This window comes from Halyomorpha halys, unplaced genomic scaffold (genome assembly GCF_000696795.3).
Source record: "Halyomorpha halys isolate HHAL.00 unplaced genomic scaffold, Hhal_1.1 Scaffold116.1, whole genome shotgun sequence".
In the NCBI taxonomy this organism is placed as follows: Eukaryota; Metazoa; Arthropoda; class Insecta; order Hemiptera; family Pentatomidae; genus Halyomorpha; species Halyomorpha halys.
Window position 1 is genome coordinate 398,941 of NW_027105704.1, and position 15,208 is coordinate 414,148.

At 30.7% G+C, this 15,208-nt stretch overlaps 1 protein-coding gene across 6 annotated transcripts in view; it reads left to right on the forward strand.

The window, feature by feature from the left end:
- The window catches only part of cpx (complexin), a 597,058-nt gene that overhangs the window by 383,698 nt on the left and 198,152 nt on the right, over nucleotides 1-15,208 (forward strand). For 3 of the 6 annotated variants that reach the window (XM_067053069.1, XM_067053055.1, XM_067053057.1), the window contains exon 1: nucleotides 14,592-14,698. The exons of the other annotated variants lie outside the window; for them this stretch is intronic. In XM_067053069.1, the coding sequence (XP_066909170.1) occupies nucleotides 14,611-14,698 (88 nt within the window). In that variant the 5' untranslated portion in view covers nucleotides 14,592-14,610. Of the gene's footprint in view, nucleotides 1-14,591; nucleotides 14,699-15,208 lie in introns of those variants that run through there. 6 annotated transcript variants of the gene reach the window in all.

A 15,208-nucleotide genomic window follows, 5' to 3' on the forward strand; every position in this document is an offset into this window, starting at 1 on the left:
TATATATATATATATATAGAGAGAGAGAGAGAGAGAGAGAGAGAGAGAGAGAAAGAAATGCTTTATTCATTCATGCTGCCCAAATACATCGGGTTGCTACATTATATAGCATACTTATCAATCCGTGATCGTGACATATATAAATTACATATTTCTGTATGATATAATAAAATAGAAACTTTTTTTTTACACAGTTTTCTTTTATAATTAATACCAGTCTACACAGTAAATACAAGTTTTTCAATTTATTCCTTTTTTTCTTTCCCTTCCATTTCACAATTTTTATTTCATTTGACAAATCCACTCTCTGGAATTCCCCTGTATAACAAATATTAAAATATTAAAAATAATAAAGTAATAAATAAAACAAAAACAAGATATGCAATGTATGCATGCCATCCCTCCACCGGATAACTCCCTTACTCATTAATTTCCATGCATTTGGTGGTGGATGATTCCCAGGGAGTCGAGTATTATATTCTCTGTTATCCTAGCCACGTCCTGGACATCTACCCCGAGTTCCTAATATATATATACATATATATAATAAAATACATCTGAACCTTAGGATGCTGCTATGCATATTTCCCAGTGGAGAGGCATGAATAAATGATCCCTTCGAAGGCAATTTACATCGGAGACCTTATGAAGGGTTGTGTCCCTGAGGATTGTCCATGTCGTATATCTCATATTCGGAGGAAATGTTAGATACAGTCTTGTATTTTACATATAATGGAGTATTTATATATTAATAGCAGTGAACAATTTTAAAAACGATTAATTTAATGTGCATTGGTTAGAGTATCACAAGAGCGAATCTTTCAAAGTACCTATTTTCTAATATCTATTCTACAAGGTCTTTCAAGGTTTTAGAATCTCAAAACGAGTACAAAAATCCTTATGAAGGTTAACCTTTATTTAGTTGATATTTATCTCTAAAGATCTTTATTGTTATGGATTATTTAAGTTATGATGAATAAATAAATGTGTTCTGATTACTTTACAAATGACAAGTAAACGTGAATATTTATATTAATTGTTGTTCATTGCTCGACATCCAACTTCCGTAGTAGAAATGGCCGAAGGTCCTAGATACTTTTTATACCTATGAAAACCCTGTCAATGACTTAATTTCTTACGAATAACAAATATCCAGTTACTTAATTGCCAAGGAAATCACTTGGAACAATACTTAATATGAAAACTAATGTTTAAAATTCATTATTAAAGTAGTTGGAACATGCATTTATTTATTTATTATAACCAAAATAATGCATATCAATCAAAATTAGACTTAGTCAAAAAGTAAATTAGACTTTAGTCTAACTTAGTGAATATCTCCTAAGCAATGCTTCCATGACCTTTTTCCGGACCTCCTACATTTGGGATTTTTTAGGGGGTTTGAGATCCTTAATTGATATTCACTTTCGAAACAAAACCCTGAAACACCCGCTATAATAATTTAATAACGTTTTTTTGCAATGCAGGATTGATTATATGCATATACAGCAGAATACCCTTCTGTCAACCCCAATTGTTAACTAATTAAAAACTTTTTTTTTCGTCATGAGTAGTTTTAATTACTTGAAAAAATTCTATCAGGAGTTTATGAAAAGAACAGGTGTTCATTATTATTTAGCTGAATACTTTAAAATTATGAACCTTACAATTTCTCTATGCTTGGATTATCAGCTTATTAATTAGAGGATCTGGTTAGAAAAAACTTTTTCAAAGTCTAATTGAATGGTCCTAAATTAGCACTCAGGAAAGAAAAAAGGCTTATGTTGTAAGGGGGATTAAAAAACAAACGGTAATGAACCAAAGTAGAGAAATTATGAGAAGGTTTAAAAAAAATTATCTCTGATAATAATCCGTTATAAATTTAATATAGAAAGGAGGGATACAGGTTGAAACGGACACAGATGCAAATAAAACACATGCTACAGTGCTGCTGCCTAGGAGTGGTGAATAATACTAATGAGATAAAGGGGAGGAGGCTGTATACATAATTGATGGAGGCAGATGTCAGCCCTTCTCAAATATTGGTCTTGTGTGCTCCATCTCTTTCGTATACACAACGCTGGGGGGTTGGATACTGTCTTTGTTAGGTCGCCATGCTTTCATTTAATATTGACATTGGGTGCATTTCACCTCAACTGCTGGATGATATGATTTGAGCTAATTTATTGCCTGTTACTTCCTATGGTGTTTCTTGAAATTTGCGATTTATAGTTCTTAGAAATAACTTGAACAGCTGTGGTAGACCTTTGTCTAGTGCTCGTAATTAATACGAAATGTTTTCGGGTTCACAATTATTTTAGTTTATAATTACTTTTCTTTTAGTTATTGTTAACCATTGCAGTGAAATCTCTTGATAAGGACATAACTCTTGAAAGGACGCCTCTATTATAGATTTATTTTAAAAGTTCCGGCTCCTGGGTATATAAAAATAATGTTTTTAAAAATTCTTTTGAGGATCTCTCTAGATGACAGACAGGAACTAAGAAAACTACCCAAACATTGTTTTCAAAATCTATTAGATAAGAAGTATTCACCAACAACCGCTTCTGACTGTACAGAGCATGCGTAGTACGGGTTTGTCTCCCTAAACATGTACTGCGCATGCTCTGTATAGTTCCGAACAGTCAGAAGCGGTTGTTAAAACAGCCCAAAGAATAGCTTAGGATTTTTCAAATTATTTTTAAAAATGCACTTTTTTTTCACACGACTAAAACTAAGTCGCTTCTGATCCTTCACCCTTTTCTAAAAAAAAAATGTGCATATTGAACGTTAATTCCTATTTATTTTAGTTTCATTCAAATCATTAAAGTGAAAACTATCTTCAATGGGTAACAGACTTTCCTTAATTAAAACAAATTTTAATAAAACAGTAATCGAGTATCTTGGAAAACCTTGAGGAAATCGAAAAATTGTGCTAAAACTCCAAAATTTTGTTTGTTATAATTCAAGATACTATAAAATAATCTTATATTTTTCGTACTTTTCACATTTTTTTCATGTAGCTAAACTTTTTGTATTTTTACTTTCATATGCTTTTTATATTAATATAATTTGGTTCACTATCAGACCTTCACTATTTTACAAATAATGACCTACCTACTGAGCAAAAATTAAATCACAATAGAGCTTACTTCATTTATTTTTATCTTGGGTGTTTCCAGGATACTACGTTATGGGAACCCAGTTCAATATATACCTTTTTTTTTTTTTCGTACCCTCCTGTAAAGATTTTAATTGGTATCCAGTGCGTACATATAGGAGGTATGCTATATGCATAACTGGGAATGAAGGATGCCTTGGATTGCCTTTTGGCATTATAAGGTTAGGTGAGGGATCCAATGAAGATTTATCTATATATTGTAATTATCTATATTTTTCAATATATATACATGTAATTTGATATTTAATATATCGGAACAAATGGTATTGGTTTTTAGTAGGAGGAACTAGTTCGGCAAGTTTTTGCCAACCCCTGGCGGCTAACAGAGTTGCCGCTGCATACTAATAGAGGTTGGGACCGTCAAAACATAAATATTAACTAATCCATGTGGGAATCGAACCCACAACGTTCCGAACCGAGGAGGAATCAAAGAGGAAGAGGATCAATCCCCGAAACGTCAAATTTTCACTTATTTATAATTGACTTTACAAAATTAATAAATAATTTTATATCATAAGTTTATATAACCTTTTCTGAGAAGTAAATGTATTTTGACTGTTTAAAATTATGTCTATTTCAAAATTTAAATTTTTCCATGTTATATAGGTGTTACAAATCAACATTTTCAATAAATAATTACTTTATCAACATGAGACGCTCTTATAATAATTTTCAAACAATAACTTTCGAAAAATGTATTTATCGACTTTGAATGGAAAATTCCTCGTAGCTATTATTACTTGCTGTTTGTTTATTTTATTCAATAGTCTAACTCCGGAACTGAATAACCATAAATTCTCCACTCGCTTCCAACAACGGAAAATTGTTCCACAAAAAAAAAATTACTCATACAGCTTCCTCTCCTCTACTCCCCGTCCAAAAAAAAAAAAAAGATTAAGAACTAACAAGCGTTTTCTCCAGAGTTTGGACCTCAAACTTTTCAATTACTGAACATCCTCCCTCTAGCCCAATCCCCTACTTCCACAGTTATACAGCACATAATGGCCTGGAGACAGTTTTCCAACCGTTGCAACTTGGCCGTTTTAAAAGGGTTGTTGTGTCCAGGGCTGAATCATTTAAAACATTTCTAATCAGCACTTCTTTATTCACCAGTACCCGTGTAATGGTGTCCCCTCTATCTCCCATTTAAGTTAGTCTGTTGCGTTATCAAATAGATATATTTGATTTTTTTTTTATTCAACTCATTTAAGTTTGGTTGGAATAAATTAATTTACTTTTTTTCTCCTTATTATTCTATTTCTTTAATTTTTAATATAAAATATTTTTTTTTTTGTAATCACCAATCCTTTTTTTTGTTTCTTGAAATTTTGGTTATGGCTAACTTGATTTTCATTTATCTTATAAAGCACATTTTGATAAATCTAAGTACATATACATATTCTATTTTCTATTTTGAATCGATTTTCTTAGAAATAACAATCCTCCAATTCAACTCCTTTCTCATTAGAACATATTTAAACGGACAGAGCCATTACAGTCGCATATCAAAAATATCAAGAAATAAATCATTAGATCTTTTTTTATTTATTTAATGCTTTTTACAACTGTACATTATAATACACTTAGTAAATTTGATCTCAGTTAAATTGGAGTGTTACAGGCGTGTAAAGAAAACTACCCATTGGTAGCACTCTAATGAAGTTTTACATTTCCCTGTCTCGTGCAATCTAGATCTTCTTTTCAGTCGCCTCGGTGGGTTGTCAGTAATGGTAGAGGAAGCAAGGTTAAAAACTAGTGGGTTTGGGAGGTTAGAGAGTTTGTAATGGAAGGAATGATATCTGGTTCGGCCTAGATCGGTTACATAAAGGTCTTTATGTATGATACAAACTGGCTAAATCTTAAAAACAAAATATGTTATAATTTGATTTAGGTTATAGTTTTTGAAACGATCTTTTTGTAAAAGTAGGTAATGCTATTTTAGATAGGTTTCGGACTTATGTTTCTCAACAGGCCTTGTGTTGTTGAATCAATATTATTGAATACACACGAACTCCTTATTTATGGGATATGTTTTTTTTTAAAGGTATTTCCGGATTTGTCTGAATTCCGTGCAACAATTAGATTTAAATCTGGCTATTCTAATTTCTCTGAAAGAAAATAATCCTTCATCAGCGATTTTATTATTTTATTTGAATTCGGCTACCTTACTTTGATAAGAAGAAATCGCATACCTTACCGCTAAGTACCATCGAGAAGAACTAATAGCCCTGACAGAAACAGTCAGGGGTCAATGATAAAAGGCCTCGGATTGAGGAGTGGACCCTTGTAAGCTGTCACCTGGATATTGGGCCACCCAGTTCTGACAGTCGATAAATTATCCAGTCAAACTTATCTCTTCCCTTCGGAATTATTTTCTCTCGTCTTTTTTTTATTCTTTTCCTTTTTATCAATATCTTTCCGGCCATATCTTTTAAAACACCTTTCAATTCGGCTGCTTTATACTCCCACCATCCAGTTTATTCCTTTCTTTATTCTGTTAAATCTGTAGTATAAAGAATCGTTATCGTTCGTTGATTCGTTTAGTCAAGAAAGTACAATTTATTTTTTTAATCAAGCTTGAATGAACTTTCTTAACTAATTAAAATAAAAATCATAGAAACAAAGTGTATCTGTTTTAGAGAGCAACGACAAAAATTCTTAAGTCTTTTGTTAACCTTCTTAAGCTCAGTTTTTAAACTAAGAACATAAAATTGTTTTCTCCTTACTATTATATTAAGAATGTTAATGCATGATTTATAATAGGATATTGCAACACACAAAGTGAATAATTAATTTTATTTTTTCCCTTTATTGTGCAGCGTTATATTCTATCATTCAAATTCAGATAGTGATAAGTAAAATAGGAAAACGTATTCACACCATATTTTAGGAAATATTTAAATTAAATGATAAAAAAATAATAATAAATAGAAAAAAATATGAAAACTATTAAAGTAAAATAATACCTTAAACACTATGTACAATATATATATTGAACCAGGGGAACTCCCAACCGAGCTTGTCTCCCCACATGTGATGGAAAAAGTATGATACAGGAGATCTTGACGCTTCTATCTCAGCCGCATCACTGGCAAAGCGAATAATTAAAGAATCGGAAACAGATCTGTAAACGTTACTAATAGACCATTTTGGAGCCTTATTTTGTTACTTAAAATCAGAGTTGGGCAAAAATTATTCGATTGACAAGAGACGAATACTTTTTTATTCTAAGTTTTTATTCGATTGACGAGAGACGAATAAATTTTTATTCAAATAAAAATACGACTAAACAATCCGAATACTTTTTTATTCGAATATTTAAAAGACTATTTCAATAGAATAAAAAGATAGTCGAATAATAATTTGATTTTTTTTTTTTAAATTCACTTATTTTTGTTTACTGCCTTCAATTTCTAATGTATGAAGGTCCCCATTTCACATATTTAGACGAGTACAAAACGGAAATTGTATCGATTTTAAAATCTCATATCATTTATTTTTACTTTTCTGATTTCTAACATGTTAGGGTCCCTTTATACGCTTTGAAGAATGCAGAATAAGAAATTGATAGCGATTTTAAGATATCTATTTTTACTTTACTGTTTTTTAACATGTATAGTGGTAAGGCAAAAAAATTACGTCTTTATATGAATCCAAACTTATTCGGATGGTTAATCATTTAATTTTTTCGAATAAGAGATTATTTTTCTACAAAATAGACGAATACAAAAGTATTCGAATTGTTTTGCCCGGATAATTCATTATTGGTGTAAAATAATAACGAATAAAAAAGTATTCGGATGGTTAATCATATGTTTTGTACGAATAATTGATTATTCTAGTAGAAAATTATTCGTCTCTCGTAATTCGAATATTTGTCCAACTCTGCTTAAAATTTATTATTAATAGATAAATTAGTAATAATATTTTATTTAGTTGCAAGTACCACCTAAAAGAGCTTGAATAGCCACGCATTCAGAAGAGAACTTAATTTTAATGGTTGTTACCTCTCCCCACCCCCATAATACACCAAGCGAAAACCTTTCATCATGAAATTGAATAATAATATGTTTCTTGAATTTGGCATCCTAAATATTCGATCTAGGTTTATTTGCGTATAACAAGAAAAATATTCATAATGATCTTATTGTTATTTTCAAATGCTGATTATTAAATTTATATAATATAATTAGATTAATTTAAATAAGAATATAAGTTGAACACGTCACTGCACCAAATAGGTTTGTAGCTATGATCTAACCAATTTATCCCTTTTGGTTTCTCTCTGATTATTGATTACGATATCAACAACTAGTAATATTGATGTTAATTACATATAATTGTTTGTACACAAATGATTTAGTAATTACAAATGTTTATATTCACTAATTAGATATCCAGATAATTTGTTTATTATAGAAATTAACAGATATTTACTTTTTCTATTTGTGCGGTGTAGCGGTTGCTTAAAGCAGTTAAATCTGGATTTTATTATTTTCAAATCATTTGATATAATTAATGTACTGGGAGTCTGTGAATAAGACTATAAATAATTTGTACCGTTAATTTTATTTCGTTATTTTTATAATATATATTAAATATGTATGTGATATTTAAACTATTAAGTGTTTAAATGTGATATAATGAACATTATCACTCTTCACAGGTACCATTATGATTATAAATTAAAAACATGATTGGATGAATGTGTTATGTTACAAAAATATGGATCTGAGCTAGAGTGTATTTTTTATGGGTCAAGTTTTCGTTCCAGCTCCTAGGACATTTTGGCCCAAGATTTTTTTCCCGTTTTTATTCCGTCCCTCAAAGGCAGTTCTACTTAGTTCTCCATACTATGATCTTCGAAAATATATTTAAATTTTATTTTAAGATTCCAACTTTTGTTTTTTAAATTAAAAAAAAGTATTTTTACTCACTTCTTATGGCATAGAGGTGAGAAAAAAAAGTAAAACTCCGAGAATATTTAATTACTAATGTAGTAATTAAATTAATAATTAATTTTAGTATCAAACTATTTGATTAAATCATATTTATTAAAGTTTTACAAATTGCGAGCTTACATCGGTGAAAAATTCAATTATTGTTTAATCTAATTGAGTAATTTAGACTAGTAAGTAAATAATTATGACGTTACAGTTTAGATTTAATTACAAACAACCCATTCAACCTTTCTATAACATCATACGGCGATATTGTAAAATAAATTAATTCCACGATTTAACTTCCGTTGTAAACCGCAACTCCCTTAAACTCCTAGAAACAGAGGTGGGTACAGAATTGTTTTTAGGGAGGCAATAAAAAAAACAAAAACTTTTTCTCAGAATTACATTAAACTTCGTAATGTTTTGCAGGTGAAGCAATGAAACATTGTTACACGGAATCCAAACCACGATCAGCAATGTCTGTCTAAAACGTCGCTAGAAAATTGATAAAATTGGACGGGGCCAGTCTGAACTTGTACGTTTTAGTTTTTAATTTTCCAATAGGAAAAATTAATTACAAAATTTAGTTAAATGAATGTTAAAAAATAACTACTGATATCATTATCTAACAAATTTTGTTTTGTTCAGGTAAAAAAAACGGAAGAAACAATATAACTTTTTTTTTTTTAAAAGAATGGATAGACGTGAGAATGAATTTAAGATTCAAACGAAAATAGAATGGAGCGAAACCTAAACACGGCCAGTAGAATAAAATTACGCATGTCTCGTTTTCTTTTGAACCGTCCCAATGATCTCTATGTAGGTCCCGTGTCGAATGCATCTTATATCAACAGAAAAGTTATTTTTGAAGCATTTATATTTTCAACAATGAATCGTGATTGTGGAGCATAAAACAAGCCTAAATAAACATTAAATTAAGTCTAAATAAATAATATATTTTGTATTTTTTCTCAAAAAATGGTCCTCGGGTTAGAATATCCCTCCTCTAATTGTATAAAACTATTATTCATAAATAATTAAACTAAAATATGAATGAATATAAGTAATTATATTACCATAGGCAACGTGTTTGTTTGTTATATTAGATGATATATTTAGTCTAATATTTAGCATTAACCTCTCCAGATAATTATTTCCGCTAAATAAACCTACAAAAATATATACCTTATATACAAGGATAGAATTACAACTTTAGGTAAGAAAACTCAATGAAATTCAAATACAGATTGAACAATGCAATAAGTATCGTAATAATGTATAGTGTTAAAGACTTGAAATAATAATGACAAAATGTCTGATAAAAATTACTCAGAAATTACCAGTAACATTTAAGGATTTTAGAGGAAAAAATTAAGAAAAGTAAAAGTTCAAGATCTAATAACAAGTATAAATAATTACCACTAGAAGATGGGCGGACAGTCTGAAACGTCAACAGGATTATTTTATTAATATGAAGTGGATAAAAAATATGAATGGAAATAATGAGGGTGCGGTCAAAATAAAACAAAGTAAGTGTAAATCTCACTTGGCGGTAAGATTTCAAGCTAACAGCCCTGATGAAGGCTTGAAATTCTGCCCGAAACGTTGGCACGATTAAATAAGATACTTCAACTTATTTGTGTTTTATTTTGACCTCAGTCCCCAACCATATTCTCCTCGTATAAGTCATCAACGGTCAATTATCTAAGAGCGACTATTTAAGAAGAAGAAGCAGAGAAAGAAAAAAAAAACAGAAAATTAATAATTAAAGATATGTATGTCGGTAAGAAATACAGAGAAATTAGTAAATCTAGTATTTAGAGTGCTACGAACGTTTCTCTACATGTCTCTATCATACTAATATAATCTAACAACAAATTTAATTGATGTATTTTTGTGTAAATACAGGTATTAAAATAAATTTAAAAAATCTAATACGGATGTGCATCAATTATTTTAATTATGTAAAAAGAAAATGTTTCAAAAATGATGACAGTATAAATACTTTTGAAGATAGCGAATCCGGTATGATCCGTTGTTAGCGCTTTCTTTGAATCGCAAATTGAAGAGCATAGTTTTAGGTTGTAGAAATTTAAGTATCATTTAATGGTTGTTTTAACCCTATGGATCCCTACTCATTTGATCATTGAGGCGTATTTCATAACCGCAAGGTGTCATTTGGCCTGCGAATTATACCATTAATACCAGTTTTACTAGCTTGTATAAACCGAGATGATGTTGATGATGATGCTCTTAAATACGTTCATCGTTTTATTATTCAGTGCGTGGCGGTGCGGCAGTGCATTCGCCCTAATCCCCCTCTCCTACTCCAGCCACTCCCTGCAGCGGATTATGATACAGCTATTGATACTTGGAGTCGGGAGATAAGAGGATTCCCCGCTCAGCGGATATAGGCGATCTTCCTCAATGGTTATTTGCTACCTCAATATACCTGTACACAGCTCTATGGTTGTCATCAGCGATATAACCATCGATTTATTTATTTATGACACAATTCCCTAGAATGTTTGAAAACCACCGACAACTTAGTCGTATTTCAGCTGTCAAAGAATGCTTGAACTAAACCAGTGTTATTATTTTGAAAACACAAAGTCTTAAAAGAAATCCACGCATAGATGTGGAAAATTACTAAAAATTCTTTAGATATAAGAGCTAGTAAATTTTTATTTTGATCTACTGTAGACGTCACGAAATAAGGTGGCGTTACAACCTCTCTCTCTTCAAATCTAGCTCACCATTCGCTGATAAAAGATCTGTGTTACCTGTACTGAGAGCCTCAGTGAAAGACTTTCATCGTTTAAATTACATAAAATATGTTTGAAGTCTATAATTAACAAACAAATTGTATGTATTATAAAGAATGAAATTATAATGTATAGATAAACAAAATAAATAATTGTAAAACAAATTAATTTTATGCATTAATAAAAAAGATGGAAAAACAACTTAATGCTTTACAAACACTTTAACTACTCTTATAATAAAGAACAAAATAAAACTTTCGATGAATGTGCGTAAATGTTTTATCTAATCTCACCAGATGACAGCTGAGATTTCTGGAAGCACGCAGAATAGGGGCCCTGTGTGAGAGAAGTTACTTAACCAAAAGTCTTACTTGGTCTTACCATGGAGACTGCGAAGCTGCGAGGAAATCTAAAACTGCAAAACAATGCCGTCATAGCTAACAATCAGGAATTGCCTCTCCTATCGCACTGCTTTTGTTTACAATCAGATGTTTTCTTTTAGTAAACAAATATCTTATTAGTTAAAATAAATCAATTTTACAAACTGACTAAACTAATAAAATTATAACATTTTTATTTAATGTTGCTTCAACAATCAGGAATTCATTATCTCTGGTTTTGTTTTGTAACAAAATAAACAAAAAATCAAACTTACCAGACCTATCAAAATCAAAGTCTCTTAGGCTATAATTTATATAGAAAAATATATTTAGCTCAAGGAAAAATGTTCAAACTTTTTATCTATAACTCTAAAAAGATGATGCCTGATTAAATAACACTAAATTTTCCTGCGAATGAGTACCAAACATCTAAATTTATGGTATAATTATGGTCGAAAATACTATCATAAATAATTTTTTAAACTTTGCCAAAATTTAATTTTTTAAATCTGTATCATATCATCGTTTTATAATCACGTCTTCTTTTACATATTTGTTTTTCTGGATGTACGTACTGCTTTACATCCGAAGAATGAAATCCTTACATTGCGAATTCACGCATGGAATGCCATCGCTTATAACAACCTGGTTGATTTATAAGACAAATGGAAGAGGTGAACTCGACAAAAGCGCTGTTGGTGGCATTATGCAGAAGTTGTCGGATTCCGGCTGGTAACTGTGTTAGTGTGTTTGAATGCTCAGTCATGAATGTCGAATGCTTAGGCAACTGGGGTCTGATTTGATCCTAACTTGGATATCTTCATCACGTTCCGTTGTTTAGTTCAGGAAAACGCGTTTCACTGTCAGGTTGTGTTTGAGTTAAGTTAAAGTACATTGTGTTCGAGTTATAGTATTAGTTGTTTGGAAAAATTAATTTTCCGAGATTTTTCCATATTATAATTATGATGGTGGTGTCTCTAAGCTATGTATACAAATAATTTATTGCATTGATTCTTGATAGCAACTTCATTCGAGTGGACCTTACTCACGAATTTGACTACTTTTTCAAGGTTTCGTAAACATTTGTCCCTTGTGTGTTATCTACACTTCACAATTTCCCACTTAGGCTCTAATCATATCAAATATAAGTAGGTAAATTTGTTTTGTTTTTGTGTCCTTATCTTTTTAGGTGTCAAGGACTCAGCAAGGTGTCAACTTAAGTTTATAAATTAAATAAATTCACGTATTCTCTATGAATGAAAAACAATGACTATGTCAAAGCAACATGAATATTTTCAATCTAGCTAATACATAAAAATGTAATGGTTGAATGGAATATGGTCCGGGTCCGGTAAAAAAAAATTCAAATAGTGGAATTATAAAAATATATATTTTTTTTAATTTATTTGTTGATATTTACAACTGTATAAAAAAATACAACCAGTAAATTTGATCATAATGACATATGATATGATACAGGATGTAGAGAAACTACCCAGTAGTAGAACTCTAAAACAGTTTACAATATAAGGATAAAAATATAATAGATAGATCCTATAAAAATGTAATAGATATAAATTGGTCACCATATTGTTAACTTTGATGTCATTACTATAAAAAATTAACTAACTTCATAGCTTTGAGCTGAGGAAAGACAATCGAAGATAAATCATAACTTATCGGATATTAGTTGAACGTATTCTTGAATATGGTTATATTCAACAATAATATTTATTGAACAATAATCTATTAAACATTTTATTTTTATTGAATGAACCGATTTAGTATGTTTCGGGGTCTCTCTGATTTGTAATTATTGCACTGAAGGGATGGGATACCCTTCCTTAGGGAGGTGACGGCCGTGCGGGTTGGGGCGTATGTCCCAGTGCGCTCGGTTCGGATCGTTGTGGGTTCGATTCCCACCTGGGGTAGTTAAACATTCATTTTTCGGCGGTTCCGAAGAAAAGATCTTGACACCCTCACCTTGGTTAGTATGCGACGGCAACCTAGGTAGCTACCAGGGGTTGGCAAAAAGGACAACTAGGCCCAATTGCCGGATTTGTTCCTCCCCCCCACCAAATACTAGTACCAGTACCCTTCCTTACCTCTAGCCATTTGGATCTTTTTTGAGTTACTTATCTAGTAATCCTACAGGAATTAAATGCTTGTATCGCAGCTCATAAGGTCTTTTGAGTCAATCCTAATTCAAGTATTATAGTGTAAAAGGCAAGGCTTCACATTCGTATTGAATATGCTGAGCCTTTTCTAAGCACAGTATAATCTTCCACTATCTTCGCCTTTTTGAGATGACATTTTAACGAGTAACCAATGAGGAGATCTGTTATTATTATCAACTTATTTCTTACCACGTTTAGGGGAAATATCTCGTTTTCCTTCGACAAATTAATAAATCTTTTATAATTTATAAACTATTTCAACTGCGAGAAACTGCTTGATAGCGGTGACGTTTGTTCTTTTCAAAAATTTCCCTTGGTCAAGGCGTTTCGTAACTCTCGACGGACTCTGACGATATAGTATGCCTGAATGTTCATGAACAACATTACATTTAATTAATTTTGTCATATTGGTGAATACAGCGTTTTTATCCGAATCAAAAAATATTTCAAAAATTTCATGAGAGTATCTATTACATTTCTATATTGACCACTTCGTGTTAAGTTCTTGTAAGCATTTTTAATAGTACTTGAAATAGTTGTTGATGGTGTTTTTCATCATATGCCTCAATCGGGACTGCATATGATGTTTCGTTCGTTAATAGCATGGTTAACTTTGTTTACTAAATTTCACCCATCATCTTGCTTTCATATTTGGAATTTTACTTAGTGTTTCATTTTGAGAAAAAACTAATTTATACTCTTCTTTAGTATTAGCTGGTAATAAACTTAAATACTGTAAACTTATTTGCTTCTACAAAAAAAAAAAATTATAGCCTTTAATACAATGGAACACTAATACAATAATAACTAATTGAAAACCGTATCAGAAGGTTATTTGGTTATAAATTGTGTTAACTGTAGAAATTAACTCATTAACTTAAAAGTGGGGATAGGTTAGAGGCAGAAGTTTCTTTACATATATATGAATTCCTTATAATTATTTAGTAAATTATGAAAAACCTATATACTAAACATATAGGTATATACTAAGAGTATATAACCGAATATATACTAAACATGCACATTGACATTACTTAACCTAATGTGGGTGGCCGTGAACGACTCTAACCTCGTTGGACGAATCTCTTTGGCATGACTGGTGCGCTCTGACGGCTATCCCAACAAGGCCACAGTTGAAAGCGGTCTTCTAAAAATAACGTTGCGATGTTCTCAACGCTTCGAGTGTTGCGGATTCTGTCTCGACCTTTCGGGTACACTGCAGCCGCTTCTGCAGTTGCTCCTGTAGCTATAGGTAAGACTATCGAAAATCATTAATAAAATTTGTAAATATGTGAATGATTAACTTAGATATTAATTTAAACAAAACGAATAGTTTAATTTGTCGTATTTTTTTTTTCGAACGAAGTACTTAGCAATTGAAATTAACTTTATATATAACTTAACAATAGTTAAAAAAGATTCATTCATTTATCCTTCTTATAACTAATTTAATTTGTTCCTAAATCAATATACATTTATTTTAAACCGATTAACGCAAAATTGGTTGATACATCTTTCAAATAATTGCAATTATTTCAGTTTTACTAATGTTGTCTGGTAAAAGCTTAACCTTCAATGACGTTTTGTGCGTTATCAGTACCTTGGATTTATTAAATATCCAAAAACAAACCGAAATACTGTCAGATTATGAGTAATTCAAAGATAAGAACTCATTGTCACCATTATGAATATATAATATTCTGAAAATATTCTAAAGAACAAATTTTTTTTTATGTATAAGTTATTTTTATACTTGTTTATA